The 18,651-nt window shown below is 36.7% G+C and overlaps 1 protein-coding gene across 4 annotated transcripts in view; it reads left to right on the top strand.

The window, feature by feature from the left end:
- pde1a (phosphodiesterase 1A, calmodulin-dependent) overlaps window positions 1-18,651 on the top strand; it is a 70,583-nt gene that overhangs the window by 9,058 nt on the left and 42,874 nt on the right. For 2 of the 4 annotated variants that reach the window (XM_081368804.1, XM_081368801.1), the window contains exon 1: window positions 13,495-13,852. The exons of 1 other annotated variant lie outside the window; for it this stretch is intronic. In XM_081368804.1, coding sequence (XP_081224930.1) covers window positions 13,800-13,852 — 53 coding nt within the window. In that variant the 5' untranslated portion in view covers window positions 13,495-13,799. Of the gene's footprint in view, window positions 1-13,481; window positions 13,853-18,651 lie in introns of those variants that run through there. One more of the 4 variants, XM_081368803.1, reaches the window with a different exon arrangement.

Consider the following 18,651-nt stretch of genomic DNA (forward strand, 5'->3'; position numbering starts at 1 on the left):
AATCACAGCGTGAGGCTATAAGGTTAAATTAGAATTGCTTTATCAGTTTTAGATCGGAACAAAACTGCTATGGTTGGCTCTGGAAACAAACAAACAAAGTCATTAGCAACTGAATGCGACAGATTTTGGATTCTCATTATTTCCGTGACATCATCTCGAATTGTCAGAGCTAAATGTAAGTGTTTTTTGACATGTCTGTGAAGAATAAAAGAACACCAGGCTTGGTGGTACTGCAGTAATTTTCAATGTCACTAACCCAACCTGATCGGTGAGAGAGAGAGAGAGAGAGAGAGAGAGAGAGAGAGAGAGAGAGAGAGAGAGAGAGAGAGAGAGAGAGAGAGAGAGAGAGAGAGAGAGAGAGAGAGAGAGAGAGAGAGAGAGAGAGAGAGAGAGAGAGAGAGAGAGAGAGAGAGAGAGAGAGAGAGAGAGAGAGAGAGAGAGAGAGAGAGAGAGAGAGAGAGAGAGAGAGAGAGAGAGATGAGAGATGAGAGAGATGAGAAAGAAAAGAGAGTGTGAATTTACCCAACCCAGAGGAAAATTGTATTGCTCAAAGTTGTCTTGTTTACATCTCATGAGACTTAAGGGAATAGATCAACAAAATATGAAAATAATTTACTCACCCTCTACTGTTCCAAATCCGTAATGACTTTTATTTCTTCTGTGGAACACAAAAATAATAATTGAATAATACCCTGCAAGCAATAATACCCTGCAAGCAAATTTCCTGAAGTCTGAAAATACTCTAAAATGGACTCACAAAAAAAGCCATGAACTACAAAAATATTTTTCTTGATAAAATTAGAAAAAAAAAAATCAATAAATGTTTAATATAATGTTTTTGCACTACATAAATCATGCTGTGGACTAATGGAATATTACAGTATTTTTGTTATTAAGATATAGCAGTTTTTGTGCATTTGTATTATACTAAATGTCTTTACTGTTTTTCATAACAAATACCATAGAAGCAACATAGTTAATTTTTACCATCGTAGTGAGGTGCAATGTGTGGGTTTTACTGTAGTTAACATGATCTAAATATTATGAAACTGTTTGAGTTCATATTGAGAAGTCTCTTGGAACATATGAGCACAATTTGAGCCATTGTTGTGAATGAAACTCTAAAGGAGAAAAATCTGTACACTTGAAACAAGTAATAAAAACTCAGTGAGTGTTTTAGCGCAATTTTCTCACGTCATGGGATCACAACACTAAGAGATAGTAAATCTTTTCCTGGATTTTTTTTGTGCGTTCCCGAGATTAGACCTTCCTTAACATAATGCCGAAAACCCGAAGTCTCTAGGTGGTCTGGTTGAGGAGTAGATAGAAGTGCAAGATTGGTGCGCACAGACAGAACAGAAATCATGAGTTAACAATCGCAATTTTGTCCGGTGGAAAATTGCGCTAAAAGGTAAAGGTCTCCATTTGCTCTCATTTTGCTGTCTAGGGCAAACAACTGAGACATTAAAATAAAAAAGAATAAAAAAAGACTGAGAAGTCCTCTGAAAAGTAATCCCGCTTTTTAATTAAATTTCAAAGTCTATTAAGATTTTTCAAAGTCTATTATTAAAAAAGTGTGCTTAAATGATGTTATTATGTGTTTTCAAATTCAATAATCAACAGCTACATTTATTTAATTTTGATCTTTTTAGTAAAATATTATTTTCCCTAAATCAAATGTTCAGTCAAAAGCAATCAAACCCATTCGCACAGAAAAAAACAACCTGAAAAGCCTTCACATCGTCTTTATGTTGTATTTAGTGTCACTTTGAATTGCAGAAATTATTTTTATGTGTGTGCAGATTTTTTAATAAGAATTTCCATGCTTACTTTAAATGTCAGATCAATTCTCATAATATCATCATAAGGAATTTCATCAAAAGGGCTGTTACCACTAGCAACATACTCTTTAGTCTCATAATGGCACGAGCGATGTAAAAGGGTCCTGAGTGATGTTTTCCTCAGCCTCCTGCGGGGAATGACTCATGCTTCCCAAGGGCTTTCAGTCGGAGCTCAGTCTTAACAGAATCCGCCACATACAAACTAATTATCGGCACGTTAGCCTGCGTGTGCTAATTAATCCTACGTCTTGCTGTCTCAAACTCCCACTTTGTGTTCCACTGCCCCACTAGAACAATTCTGTCATTTATTTGCACAGAACATTGTTTCCATTCAGCTCACATACAGAAATCTTGGCGGGGCCATATGGTTCTGGAGAGCGAAGACCATTGAGATTTGTTGCAGTGATTGATCTCAAGTACCGTTTTTTTTTTTTTTTTTTTTCTGTAGCCACAGGAAAATGTAGTCACACTTTAGCAGTTTTGTGTGGGAGGTCACAAGCTTCTGCGATTATGACACATACTGAATGAAGCAGTGCAGAGAGAATTCTCCCAATAAATCACAAAAGAGATTGCTTTAACGTCTCAATCGTTTCTCCTAGACAGCATGGCAATCAATTGGAGAGTCTCTTGCTTTTTCTCCTGGAAAAAAAAAAGTCAATAGCAATCTCATTGTTCTCCTTTAGAGTTTCAGAAGAGATCTCAGTAATGTCTCAAACTGTGCTCACGTTTGCAAAGATGCCTTGTGCAATCAAAGGCCAGAGATCTCAATATGAACTCAGACATTTTTAATCAAATTCTTTTAAAAACAAAAATCTGAGATATACAGTATTTAGTGGTGTAAAGTATTTGAGGAAACGTAGCCTAATTAATTACCGTACTTAAGTATCTTTTTGGCTTCTTTGTGGTTTTACTGAGTGTCAAAGATATTAGCAACTTTTACTCTCTACTTGAGTACATTTTTAATAAATATATGTACACGTTACTCCCAATACATTTGTGATGAGTAATACAATTATTTGTTACATTTTGCATGGCACCTAACGTTTTCTGCAGCAGTTTATTTCTGCTACAAAAATAAGTGATATCGCCATCTACAGGGGCATTGAAGGAACTACATATTGTGTACCCACCCAAACTTGTCAACTTTACTGTCATTAGCAGGTAGTTGTGAATCTCAGGTGTTTCATATATGATTTGAGGACATGAATGCACCTGGTGATGAGGCCAAAACCAGCATGTCCAGGACAAGTAGGCTTTGACTATTTCATTTTATTTAACATTATTTTATTAATACATTGGAGACCTTTTTAAAGGACATTGGTTTACTTATGCTCTTTTTGAGCACTTGAGTTTAACTGAGACTTGAGAGTAAAGGCTTGTTCGACTTCATGCAGCTCTGCGCAGACCGATCGGCGGCTGACTTGAAGCAGTGCATGCCGGTTAGAAATTTTGTCCGACTTGATGCAGCACCGACGCTATGTGACTGTGACGTATGCCATCAAAGTACCGCGAGAGCGATTTGAGAGTAGCCGGAGAACTCAGCCAGCGCAGCTTCTCAAGAGCGGCTGCACGAGGGCTGATGACGACACAGCTGTTCTACGATTGGCCGGATTCACCGCATGACAACGATCACGTGTGTTTCGTGTTTATTCGAACACCTTTAGTTCCTCTAAAGCTCACAAATCAGTTTTTTATTACAGTAAACACTCTTTCCATGTAGTTGCGATGCTATATTGTGTCATGTTTATCAAATTAAAACTGATTAAAAAACGTAGACTCCACTTCATTGATAGTAGCTTATGTTGAACTTTATTCTTGTTCAAACAGACGCTGTATGAAGCAGTACATAAAGTATTGAATGAAAATGTCTCTGAAACATCTGTGCATTATTAGGCAAATATTGCATTTATTTCACTTCAGCTGTGGTAAAGTATGCAAACACCACGTGAGCGGTCACTACGGGAACCAGAAAGTGTCCGACTTCATGTCTCCGTTTGCAGCTCCTCCCCGCCTGCACGCGGCTACTCTCGCTGATCGGTTACATCCAGCCGCAGCCGATGTCGAACACACCTTAAGTGATGGGAGAAACAAAACTTTTTGAAACTTTGAATCAATTGAACCGATTGTTTCACAAAATGTTCTGCTGGTCAGAATGGTGTAAGTGCATCAAAAATTCAGCCCATACATGTAGGAAAAACAATTTTACAAACCAATTGCAAATGTTTTATTGAAAATGTAATCTTTTAAATGCAATTAACAAATAATATGAAGTGTCGTTATAATGTTTTTTTTTAATTGTCGTTATTAAATTGTTCTTTTTTTTTTTAATGGGGAGCTTGGTTAACCAGGCCAATGAGAGACTATTAATTTAAATTTTTCCTTTTTTTATTATACTAATGTCTCAACAAAAAATGTCTACAAATGTATAAAATCGATTAGAGACCGGATAAAAACGATGCTATGTGACATTTTGACGTCACAAAGCCTCATTTACTGAAATCGCGTGACTGGCAGTTTGACACACACTCCGAATCACTGGTACAAAGCAAAAGATTCACACAGTGTTTCATGCAGTGTTTCATAAGCACCCATCTGTTTGTAGACATTTAAGAGGCTGTTGTGTCGACCTTGATTAATTGAAAAGTTCAGTTTTATTTTGATTTTAGAAGATAAACATGCGTTTCCTCTCCTAACAAATCAACTGTTTCTTGTTTTTCACTGGCATGTTTCTTAGGTGTTCTTAAGGCCCTTTCACACCGGATGCGTAACGAAAAAGCGAATAGTTCGCGTCAAAACCCAACACATGAGCTGCGTAAACACGGTCTCTATCTCTATCTTTGACGATTAGCTTTCTATGCCAAATGTAGTTTAGCCTTCTAGCCAACACAGCACAGGACTATACAAAGACGAAAACTATCACACAACATACTCACAGTCGTGATAACCGAGTTGGTTGGCAATGCTACGCCACACAATCATTGTCCTTGTAGTATGCGATTGGCTGAAGCCTTTTCTGTCGCCGCAAAAGTAAAAAAAAAAAAAAATCGACATTGAAGCGAAAAAAATAAAAGCCGTTTTTTCGCCGCAGCACATTCGCGTTCGGTGTGGAAGCACTCATTACACAAACAGCTGATCAAAAAAATAAAACCATCGCGCAAATTATTCGTGAGTCAAAATCGCGTCCAGTGTGAAAGGACCTTTAGGACTACTGCATCTTTGAGCCTACATTCAGTACGAGTAAAATACTTAAGTACTGTTAAAATCAGATATTTCAGGACTTTTACTCAAGTCGTATTGGAATTGGTGACTTGTGTCTTTTAATGTAGTCATTCTCTCTATAAGGTATCTGTACTTTTACTCAAGTATGTTTTTCAAACTATGCTCAGATTTGCAAAGATGCTTTGCATAATCAAACGTCAGAGATCTCAATTAAACTAAAGATTTTTTCATATTTTTTTAAAACCAAATGATCGGAGATATACCATCTATATTAATTTTCTATTTTCAAAATGTGCTCAGATTTGTAAAGATGCCGTGATCTCAATAAGAACATTTTCACCAAATATTGTAGATGTAAAGTATATACCTTATAGGGGTAAATAAGGTACAAAGATGTCCTTTAAGGGTTATGCCCCAGTGTTGTACCCATAAAGGTAATTTCTTTGTGTGAAATAAGAGTAAGAAATGTTAGGAGAAAAAGAGTTAACAACACGTCAGTGCAAAACTGATACCTCTCGTACTACGTCTGTCTCTGAAAGTGAGATTATTGACACCTATTTAAGATGCAGCAGCAACATATTCAGTAAAAAGTGCATTTGTATTGTGGAACAAATGTTGTTAATCATGAGGTGATGGAGGCACTTCAGGACTGGAATGTGGAGAAAGCAGCAGCAGTTTGTTGCCATAGAGACCAAAAGCGCAACTTGTGGTGCAATGCATTTGTTGAGCTTTCTACCTGGAGTAAATCTTGATACAAAGGGTTGAAAGCATTCTCCAAGACTTACAAGACATAAACAACACCTTACACGACAGAAATATAAATTTGAAGACTTAAAGGGATGTAGGTTTCCTTCTATGATGTGGAGACTGGAGTTATATTGAATAGTAAACATAAAATACAGAAATAAATGAATATTAAATGAATAATTAAATCAACGCTAATGCTGTGTTCTAAATGGCCCCCTATACCCTCATTCACTATTCCCTACATTACTCCACTTATATAGTCCACTTGATGGAGTGAATGAAAATGATTGAGTAAATTCAGACACTGAGTGCGCCGGAAGAGTTGCCACTTTTGCATAGTTTGTGCTTGCTGTTTAATAATCATTTGAAACATAGGAAACTGGCTGCTCCATTAGCAATGAAAAGATTAATCTTGGACTCTACCATGGAAACTAGCATGTATAAACCTTAAATAAACAATTTAATAATCAATTAAATTGAATTTATACCTGTATGATATTATGCTGTAGCCACAATGGACCAGCGCTTTGGAAATTCTGGTCAGACATAATTAAAAGGAATTCATTCGACTCTCACAGTGCATTATGGGTGTTCTCTACCCATTGAGTGTACATTGGTTGTACACTCGTTATTGCGGTGCATTGTGGGATTGAATGAGTGTACTCGATAACGTCCACTATGTTTTCGGACACCACTACAAATGGCTGTCCCCTTAAATAGTGTCTTATTTAAGGGTATAGGGGACGATTTCAGGCACAGCCTAAAGGGGGTCGCACACCGGATGCGCACTTTCTCAGTTTATGGCCAGCAATATTGTTATGTTTAAGGACATTATGAAATTAAGATAATGCCTGTACTATGTTATGATTGTACTGTACAATTAAATACAATCATTGCTAAGTCTGCAGTCTGAATTCACTTAACCTCAGAGCATCCGTTAACTGAATGAATTGAGAATATCACCTGAAAATCCAACAACATCAGCAGTTTTCATTCAAGCAGCTGGTTTCTGTGAATGAATGTAAAACTAAATGTATATTGCAGCACAGGGTGAAGTCAGTATATAGGCTACATTAACGACGATTTGAGACAAATAAATGTACATTTAATGTAAAACTATGTAAATGGTGTTCTATGGCACGGCAGAATTTTGAACAAGGTCCTTAGCTGTAGCTGGGCGCTGCGGACAGACACCGAAAGGCACCGCCAGTGTGTGTACACTCATAGAGAATAATGTGTTCGAATTTAAAAGACACGGCGCCGAGCTGCACGTCTGGTGTGCGACCCTCTTAAGGCCTTGTTTCCACCAAAGCGTTTTTTCACGAGGCTAGCGTATTTATCCAATTGGTTTCAATGGGAGCGTGACGAGATCACCCAGAACGTGTTTTTCCATTCCAGTGCGCTAGTTTTCCATTGTTTTTCTATGTAAACATGCGCTAGATGGTCGTGTATGACCGTTGCGCTCGTGTCTCGGGTCTTTTGCTGTGTTTTGCACGTGAGAGACATGTTTTTAAGACGCTGTGTCAAGTTAAAATAATTTCAACTTTTACACGCAGCACCGCTCATCAATGTCAGTACCAAAACAGCGGACCAATCAGAAGACCTTGGAGGCGGGGCAAGCATTGCCAGCTTCTGTTTACAGTAGCAAGTTGTCATGGCAACTGTTTTATTTGAAAGCAACAAGAGCGGTTGAAAAACATTCAACAGTATTTCAACGGCTCTGACGCAACTAGCTTTAGCTCTTGAACAAGCTGATGGTATTCCCCATATTTATGTCCGCGACGGAGAATGAACCCAAACAGATCTCTGTCCTGTCGTTCTCTGAGCAGCGGCACAGTTTTTATTTCTGTCTTGATAAAAATATGTGTCTTGATACTCCAGATAATACCTGATGATGTTAAGGGTGGAGTCATCTTGAAGAGAAAGGTTGAGGTTCTATTCTGAGTGAGCTGGACACCCTCCTCCTCAATGAAACGCTCCAGCAGCAGCCACTCTAGTGTTTCACAGACGGTCTTGAGGCAGAAGAGGGCCTTGGAGCACAATCTTCAGACAGCCACTTGTGACCAGCTGAGCCTCAAGAACGATCTCAATATAGCCTGAACCATGGCACTTAAGGTTATTGATCATGCTGAGGTAGTTCATGGCAGTATGGAACTGCCCTGGGAGGACTAGGTGGTGCTTGTACTTCTCCCAGAACTTCAAGACAAGTGGCAGATTCTTCATGCAGGCGACCAGATCGAAGGTGTTGATGCTGTATTTCTGACCGAACACAGCTGTAGCCTCCTCAGACTGTCCTAATGTCCTGTAGTTCTCAAAAGTCCTGTTTGCTAAAATTTGTCAAAGGAGCCAAACACCATGTCCCTACGATGTTCTGATGCAGAGATATATGTCATGCTAAATGGTTGCTAGGGTACTGTTTGGTTGCTAGGGACTGGCTTGATAGCTGCCAATGATGATACTCCACAGGCATCTTGTCAGTATGAATGATATAAACCAACTGCAATCCCTCTATGACATTCGATTTTGAAGATATACCTGCTTGGGTTTTGGTTACTAGGATGCTCGACAATGGTTACTAGGGCATGGCTAGGAAGTGTTGAAGGGAATTTGTGATTGGCTGTTTACTGCCCCGAGTCAAATGAGCCCACCCACATGTTTCTATGACACTTCTATCCAAAGATATCCCTTTCAGTGGAAGTCAATGGAACTTGTTGCTAGGGTACTTTACAGTGGTTGCTAGGGCGTGGCTTGATAGCTTCATGGTGATCCTGAGAGACCACCCCCTGTCTCTATGACACTGTAAGCCAGAGTTATGTTCATTACAAAATTCCTATTCAAGTTACATAGTAGAATAAACACGTATGCGCAATCCCTGTTTCATGGGTCCTCCCTTCACCATAGTATGTCTTTGGGGCAATTTTGGGCACCTCTTCTCCCTCAGGGGTACAACTTACACCCCATTGTGAGGTATGTTATTACAGAGCCTGCCAGCCTCTTCAAATGTGGTAACCCATATGTTTTTACAAAATCCTTTCTCTCTGAGCTATCACTCGCCAAAATCCGTTTCAATGTTAGCAAAAGTTACATAATTTTGAGCCTAAAATGTGTTATTTGCCTGTTCTTCACCAATAAAGAGTGGTTGTACCATGTCAATGACCTTTCCATTTGATTCCTGGTGTCAGAATTAAATGAAAAAGTGGGTTCATTTGTCTTTGTATGTTGTGTGGTTCAGGAGATATGAATATATGAGATATTGCCCGCTATTCGCTATTCAAGATGGCCGCCAAACGAACACCATTGGGACATAAGTTGACCTCGGCAACATCAAAATTTCTTAACTAGACACCATTAGGGTCCCAAAAAACAGGTTACAAAAAAATGCCAAACGGGTACATGGGAACCTATTTCTCCTGCTAGACTAAACACTGCCTAAGATATCATGACGTGTTTCAATTGATTGACTATAAGTGTATTTGGTCTTAAAACTAGTGAAAAACTCCATGTGACACTAGATTTATTATGGCACTCTCAAGTCTATGATGCAGTAAGGTGGTGACTTTTGACCTTTGTGTCAACTCAATATTAGGGTCATGTGCCTTCTTTGGGGTGGTACCCAAGGAGAACAGACATGGCAATCTGTCCATTTGTGCTTTTACCATCGCCTCTAAGGAAGTCCAATGATAATCCTCTAAGTCTGTATTGTCCTTTTGAATATCTGCTGTATCCTGGATTGTGAAGTCTGTTGCTATAGATACTATGGCTGGAGGCTTTTATTGGGTGTTAGACTTATCCTCCATCTTTGATCCCTTCAGTAGCTACTTTCTGCTGTATTATACCATATGGATATGTTCAGTCTTGTCTGTATGACATTTTATATTTGGCTGAAGTAGTGCTTTCCGTTTCCATTTTGGCTTAAAAACAACCCATCAAGGATTGTGGTATAGGATAAGGCTTCTATACCGCAATCTCAAATGTTTTTGGCTGCATATGGTCTCCTGTACTGTTTCAAAAACTAGCAATGCAGTAAGTATACAAGACTTAGTTGAAGGAAGAAGGAAGCAGTGTTTTCATAAGCTATTTGCAAATTAACTATAAACTAAAGCAGATGCTTCTTAAAGATTTTGCTTTTTGTCCATTAAAAGTTGAAAAAATAAAGTATTACTATGTTGGTATTAAGTCATGTTGTACCAAAGAGGTGTACAATACCTTGAGAGCATTCCCATTCATCTCAATTTCCAATGCTTCACTGTCGAACTTCACTCAAATGACATCATGACAACGTTCGTTGATTGGCTGATTGTAGTTACAGTGTCTACCAGCAGAGGCTAGTAAGGTAAAAGCAACATGCAAGGAAGCCATTTTGTTGTTAAATGACAAGAAAAACAGGAAATGATATCACACTTTGGCAAGGTCAGTCATTTTTTTTATATCAACTTATTGGATATTTTGATCTATTTATAACACTGCAATGTTTGTTTAGGTTCTCATATGTCAAATGACTTCAAGAAAACTTTGATTTTACCTTGAAAAATATGACACTTTTTTTTTTGTAGAAAACGATATAAATGCGTGAGGCCATTGCAATACAAAAAGTGCATTTCTAAAAACGTGGCGCATACATTTAAAAGTAGCCTGAGATGACTGCCTAAGCCGTCTGCTGTATTCTGTCTCTCTGAGCCTCATGATAGATGAGTAAACAGTTTGGATTGTTTGTATTTTATTTGATGGGCCATTTAGGAGACATTTAAACATTACTCAGGCTCTGATGTCAGTTTTATTCCCATATTACTGTTTCTTTGAAAATTTTACACACGGTATGAAGCATACTCCATCTGTATCCGATCAAAGAGCCTGGATGATTTCTGGATCACCTGAAAGAACTGGGATCTGTTTATGTGTGAGTAATGCTGACTTTATGTGGAATTTTCTACTTTAAAGTGCACATTTACATTAATCTATATGACGTTTTACCACTTTTAGCCCACTTTTAGCCCAGTGCTACATAGTTTTATTAGTGTAGGCTGACAATATATTTTTTATTTATTTATTTAATTTTAATTATGATAAATAGACAAGATATAATTGTATTTGGACTAGTATTTCACCTTGACCTAGTCTTCATAGGTTTGCCTTCATTGTGTCCACTTCCTTATTAGGACGCTTCAGTCTTTCTCTCCACTGCAACATTTTTATGTGACATGTCTGGATTTTACAGGCCGTTTTTTTTTTTTTTTTTTTTTTTGGTTGGATGATTGAGTTTGTCGTTGAATTTGTCATGTATTAACGATGCATGTTATGTCTGAATATTTAAAATCTTAATGATCAGTTTTCCAAAATTAAAAGTTTGCAGTGACACCCGATGCACTCTGGGTTTGCAGTGTTGTACTTTCTTTCCATAGGGATTTTTTGGTTCATGTAGTAAACTTTTTTCTTTTTTTTAGCTGCACATGGGATCTACCTTTCTGACCAAAAGAGGAAATATGCTGTTTTACTCAAACCTTTCAAGACCCTACAAAATCAAAACTTGAGTTTGTGGCTTTTAGTCCATGTGTTTTTGCTTTGAGAACTTTTTTTTAGATGTAACATGATGAAACTAAAGCTCATTGGCTGTTTAAAAATAAGACACAAGCCCTTTCAAATGTCCTATCTTGTGTATCCTGTGTAGGACAATCAGAAAACTGAATTTCATGGGGTCTTAAAGCAGATTTATTTTTAATGTAGTCTCCAGACCTACACTCTTAAAAATAAAGGTTCAATTTATTATTATTATTATTATTATTATGATTATTTATTTATTTTCTTTTTTGCAGCAATGCAATGGAAGACCCATTTTGGGCTCCCAAAAAGTTTTCAGTAACACTTTCTATGAAGTCCAAGCTTATAATGAATTATAGCTCCATTTATACTTTTACATTTACTTTTATAAAGACTCATTAAGACCTTTACTGCATTATAAGAACAGTTATAGTTACATTTATATTATTTTTATAATTACTTATAAGTCATGCATTTCATTCAATGCACATTCTCATAATCCATTATACACTGATTTATAATAAGTATTAATTAGTCAGTCATATGGTTCCATGAATGTATTCATAAAGATGCAACCTGCATTGGTATAATGTAATTATATTATTATTACAATTACTTTTTAGTAATACAGATTTATTTCTGTAAAATAAGTGAATAGATTGTTATAAATAGCCGTGTTGTTTTCTTATATATAAATTCTTATTGTGAGTGATAATACAGAAATAATTTATAAAAACAGTGGAATTTTTTATGTAGTCTTTTTTATGTTACATACTAGCAAAACACTGCAACAATATTTTTTAAAGTATTATTCCAAACTGCAATAAGCAATACCATGCATATGGCTGAGGAGATTACCATCCATGACCTCTAATGAAAACATGAGCCATTAAAGACATAATTGATAACTAATTGGTACAGCAAACAAGTGTCTCTGGATCTATTTTATATTTTATATATTTTTATATTATAAATCAGTGTATAATGGATTATGAGCCTGCACGCAAAAAAAGCAAATGCATGACTTATAAGTAATTTAAAAAAAATAATATAAATATAACTATAACTGTTCTTATAATGCAGTATTAATGCTTAATCAGTCTTTAAAAATATATTTATAGAATAGTAATACTTATAAATAAGTGTAAATGGGGCTATACTTTATTATAAGAATGGTCTTCATAGAAAGTGTTACCTAGTTTTCAAACAACTTTTTATTAGTGTGAAAATAACCTTTTGTGCAATGGAAATATTCTGTGAATGTTGAAGGTTCTTCACTGAACACAATGCCAATAAAGAACCTTTATTTTTAAGAGTGTAATAAGCACTGCTGTAGCTTTCATAAAGTTGTGCCTTAAGTTGCATTTTCAAGTAACCTTTATCTAATACTACATATTTTGAACAGTTCACAGAGAACGCACTAATAAAAAAAAATTCTCTTTTTGATGTGTCTCCATCTGTGTCCATGCCGTTAGTCTCTGAGACATCCTCTTTCTTGAATATCATGATGGTCAAGGCATCGTTTCTCCGCCCCGCTCCAGCCATGAAGAGCCAAGTTCCTTTCGATTAAAGCACGAGAGCCTCTCCTGAAGAGGTCATATCTTTCTTCTCTTCTTATCATTTTATGTTCTCCCTGAGGTCCACTTATAATGTTAGCAAAGTTTTCACAGTGCCAAAAACAGTCAGTATTTAGTTTTCCATGACAATTTTCCACTCTCTCCCTGACCCTGACTGTGTCCTAACCAGTCCGTGATGCAACAAGCTTCAAATCAGTTTGTCTTTCCACATGAAGATAACATTTCCCAATACAAATCCCGGTTGTTGAGATGTAAATGTGTATGTTTTATGTGTTCAGAATGTATTCATCTGACACCAGAAAGTTGGAGAAGCTCAGAATAAGCCCTTTTGTCATCTTAAGAAGGTGTTTTGAGGTGAAAAGTTACAGTATATTTGCAAAAGATGAAGGAAAGTCAGATTCCACATTACACGACCGCTTTAAACGCACACCTCGCTCTGAATCGCATAACTTTGTCCACACATCACACTAAACACAAGCCAGATTGTGATATAATTACTGTTTTCTGACATGGGTCCAGCCCCTTTTTTGACCAGACCTTGTCCGCCAATGTTAATTTGCGTGCTCGACAGCTTTTCTGGAAGGGAGAGTGGCTGTATAAGGGAGAGGAGGCAGGCGTTGAGGAAGTGTTTTCGCATGAGGGACAGAGAGATAAAAGCCACCGTGAAGAGTTCAACTCTGGTGCAGGGTGCCTTGCTCTCTCCAAGTTTACCGTTTGGTGTTTTCTGTGATGTGGCCTCCATGGCCTTTTGCACTGGGCCGTCAGTGAGAAAGAAAGAAGAGAGGGAGGCTGGATCGGGCAGAGTGCAAACAGCGATGTGAGGAGCAGCTGGGGACAGTCTGACTGAAGCCTCACACACTCCCTTGACTCGTGCTCTTAAATGGATGAGTATGTGACCATCAAAAGAAAGCTTCTCCATAGACCCATCTTCAGGTAAGGGATTCAGCTGTGGCTTCCAGTTACATTTTTATCTTTTGCGATCGAGTTTGTCTGGAAACTCGTTTTTCTGTTTATACTTGTAACTTTGAAGAAAGTTGGCATCTATGGTGCTTTAGCATATCTAGCTGTTTCTAAAGAGCGATGAGATCAAATGGAGAACAAATTGAGAATCTTTTTAGATGTTTCATCTGAGAAATGTTGTCAATATACCAATCAAAAATAAGATATCTCATACAGGTCTAATTTATTTGAGCTATCCATGTGAATTTTATAGCATTATACTCTTGCTGTACAACAACAATTTTCCCATTTAGCTTTATTTCTCTTAAAGAAGTGCAGGAGAAACATCTGAGACTAAGGCGAAACATAAACAGTTCTTATGAGCAAACCGGTGAGTAAATAGTGCATCTAAAGTGTGACTTTGATTCTCAGGGGCACTTTCAACCTTATCTGCTTTTGCTCTGTAATCAGCCACAGTGTGTTTCAAAGGAATGGAAGTAAAATACCCTTCGCTAAATGCCCCCGTCTAATGTGGTTACACAGTCATTAGAGGCAGAACATTAAGCTGTGGTTCATTGCGTTGCTCCGTTATTTCAAGCAGGTTGCTAATCGTTTTTTTTTTTTTGCATGTAAAATGGAAGCAGATGTGCAACAGGTTCTTTTGCATACTTTTGTCAGGCACATCCGTTTAGCGGTCTCAAAGCGGGTTTAAATGAGGATTAGGAGATACTGGCTTTGTTCCAAACCTGGCAAGCTACCTGTGTACATAGTACTCGGTACTGAGTGATATGTGACCTCATAAGTGACTGATTTGGAACTCTCGACATAGACAGCAAATAGTCATTCATATAGCAGTTCTCACATGAAGCTCAATGGATTTCAGCAGTGGTGGACAGTTATTTTGGGAAGCTTTTACTTTTACTTAACTTCCAAAGCTTTTTACTCCACTACATGCTGCTCCTCGTTATTTTGAACTGAAGAAATCATCACGTGATTGCAGTGTCCGATTCGTGAACAAGCTGTATCTTTTCAGTTAACCTGTTAAATTGGTTTGCAAAACCCACTGAATAATTCATTTGTGAATTGGATTGCATTTGATTGTATCTGTTCTCGATTCAACAACTCACTGATTCAAATGATCTGGTCAGAGCGAGTTTTCGGTTACTCAAAATGTGCCAAGATCAGTAGATCCTCGAAGCTTGAGTGCGTAAGTTACTAATGCCGAATTTTAGTAAATGAAAATCATATTTAGGCTAGCTCTGGCTACTTGACGATTCATAGGAATTCATAATGATGCTGCCGGATTGAGCTGTAATCTATTAAGCCTCCCCCATCCTAGTTTAAGCAGTAGGATACATTCATCAATCAGTACTTTTTACTTTTAATACTTAAGTACATTAAAAATTAAATTAAAAAAATTAAAAATTAAAAATTAATTATTTAAAAATTAAAAATTACATTAAAAAGGAGTATTTCAAACTTTTATTGGAGTAATATTTTATTTGAGTAGCTTTTTGTACTTTTACTCAAGTACTTGATTTGTGTACTTCGTCCACCACTGGATTTCAGTACAGTTTGGTGCCAACATGTTGCTAAGCTAATGATTTGGTACTCTATTATGCATAAAAATACATAGTTGTGTGCAATACTTTGAAATATTATTTATAGATCATTTTTGTTATGAATGAATTACAAATATGTTTATATTTAATGTAACTTATCAAATTGATGTTTAATTATTATATCAAGTGCTGTGAGAAAAGGCTATAAATCTCCACCTCCAACATCCTCACACGCAATAATATAGCCTACTAGCTGAGACATCTTCTTTATGTGTACAGATGTGACGTAATGACGCAAAGAAATGCTCTAATTTCTTGCGGAAATCCACCAGTACCACTGGAATTAATTACAAGCTTACCATTTTGAATCGAGCTAAGGCAAGCAGATAGTTTTGAACACTGGCTGGTTATGTACTTGCTCAAAATTTTATTTTGGATCATTTTTAACCCAAAAAGAGTTACAGAATGCAGCTTTAATGATAAAAACACATGTATGCTACTACGTAGCACTCAGTTGGTTTTGGAACAGATCTGTACTGATTTTGCATGAGGGACTTTCTGAGTTCTTGGCTTTTCAAATATCCTGGGATGTATGTGTGTGTGTGACTCTTGTTATCTCTTAGGGGTTTCATGGTATGTTTTTTACCTCTGATGTTCCCCTTGAGGTTCCTCTCCTTGCTAGCTCCAATAACAGCCTGCTGGGAGGCCTGCATGGGAATAGCAGATTTTTGAAACTTGCAGACAAGGCTTATTATGAGTCTTACCCTACCATTTGTTTGCAGTGAGTAACATCCCATTGTGCAGTTTTACATGACATCTGCAGTCCATCACCTGAACAGCTTTAATGAGCTAACGTTTACTATCAAACAGACAAAATTAATCAGCGTGATTCAACCAACCGTCATCTCTTTTGTTTCCTTTCTCTGCTGAATTTCCTTATTGGTCCAGACTGGGTGCTGTGAAGATTTTTGGCCTATTTGATACTTTTGGCGACCACGGAAATCTTGCTGGTTATGCTAGGTTAAAAGACTAGTGCACCAAATGTCACTCTCATGACGTTCTTCTGTGAAACTTTAAAGTATATGTTGCTTTTTTCCAATTCAATTTTCCAAAATTTTCCATCTTAAAATATGTCAGTGCCATTGTTTTGTCTCAAGATGTACACCAATAATGTTTTTTCTTAGGCACGTTTATAAAAGCTACTTAAATGCCCTAATTGAACTAAGGCCTAATCCTGGCTTAATCTAAGCCCTGTCTGAAACCAGGCCTACATGATTTATGGTAGCTTGTATTATAAATAGATAATCAATTGTTATATCTCCTACATGAGACCTTTATTATCTTTTTATGTCGCTTTTTCAATCTTATCTTTGTGAATAAGCAAGAAGAGTGTTTTGGGAAGAGTGAAGGGAGCTGTCTTAGAGACTGAACACTAAATTAGTAAAGTATGAAACAACCTATCAGATTGCATTTTTTGCAGATACTATCATAATATCAAGGGAAAACAATGGAGTATTTCACATTTTTCACAGATGACATCTTACTCTTGCAAGCTAATAGAAGTTCATAACAAATCAATTGAATTAACTCCTCACATTTGAGATTAGTAATCTCAGTTAGCTAGTGGAAAAATCACCTATAAGAGCAAATATTTTATTCTGTATAGTTGGAATGTAGGACTGTATAGCCTGCATGGTATGGCTTTGAATACTGAAGATCATGATTGATTTTGGTTATGAAACCTGCATGAAATTGTTTGTAACACAAAACAGATGCCTGTCTTCTTGAAAGGGGGCACACACAATATATAACCTTACTATGAAAATATGCGTTTTTTTTTTATGAAATGTATTACAGGTAAAGAATAACATATGCAAAATACACATTTTGGTTTCAGTAAGATTTAGGGTTTTGAAAGAAATTAATTTTTTTGAGAGGATGTGTTAAACTATATATAGTCAAAACTAACAGTAAAGACACTTATAATGTTAAAAAAAAGAGTTAAAAAAATGTTATTTGAGATACATTTTTATCTCAAATAAATTATGTTCTTTTGAACTTTATATTCAGCAAATAATTCAGATTTTTATTGCTAATAATAAGAAGAAATGTTTCTTGAGCAGCAAATCAGCATATTAGAATAATTTTTAAAGGATCATGTGACACTGAAGACTGGGGTAATGATGCTGCATTCAAAAATAATAATATTTCACAATATTACTGCATTTCTGATCAAATAAATGCTGCCTTGGTGAGCAGAACTGATATCTTTCAAAAGCATAAAAAATCTCACAGACCCCAAGCTTTTGTATTAATATAAATATTAAAAATAGCAACTGTGGAATGCAGTTAATGAATACAAACATTCAGTTTACCTTAAAGCCAAACCGTGCAGAATGTACCAGCTGAAGAGTAGTTTTTTACTCTAATAAATTATGCACACTTGTGAATCAGCCTATAGGCCTCTGTATCTTTTACTTTTTAAATCAACACAGTCTTTGCCAGAAGTGATTATATGTTGAGGTCCTTTGAGCTTTTTATACGTATAAGAATCTAGATTGTGCTAATTTGTCCTATGAGACTTGGATGCAATCTGTATCACATGACTCGTCACTAATAAGGTTGGCATACCAGAATCAGTCCTCTATAATCTGTGTTTTGAGAACAAACAGTATGGTATCTGGTGTCTGTCACTATGGAATAAGTCAGCACAGATTTCAGAGAAAATCTTGGCCTATAGTTCCTCATCATAGCCAGCAACATTTAGGAAGTTAATGAAGAATATGTCAGTCATAGCCTTGCCTTATTTACCCATAGGCTCATATTATGTATCCCTCTTCGGGGACATTCAGCTTTCAAACCATTGACCTCACAAACACGTCCCCTGATATCTCTCTCTTGTTTTTAAAAGAAAATTTGGCAAGGTTTTTTTTTTTAAGCATAATGTCCCTGAAAATACAGACTGCAAACAACATTTCGGGATAAAACGTTAAAAAACAGAGGCTTATTTCCATTCATTTACTCTTAGAAAAATATCTTGTCATCAAATTATAAACTGATGGATTAATCTGGTAAGTGAATGAGACAGAGTCACCGTGCCTTTGATTTATTTGACCAATTAACTCCTGACTAGTTACACACGAAAGGTAAACTAATCAGACAGCGTATTAATATGATGAGCAGGGTGAAATAGCAGTAACACAATAATTGCCATTTAGCAAATTGCTTTAG

Source organism: Scardinius erythrophthalmus, assembly GCF_964197995.2.
Source record: "Scardinius erythrophthalmus genome assembly, chromosome: 6".
NCBI classification, from domain to species: domain Eukaryota; kingdom Metazoa; phylum Chordata; class Actinopteri; order Cypriniformes; family Leuciscidae; genus Scardinius; species Scardinius erythrophthalmus.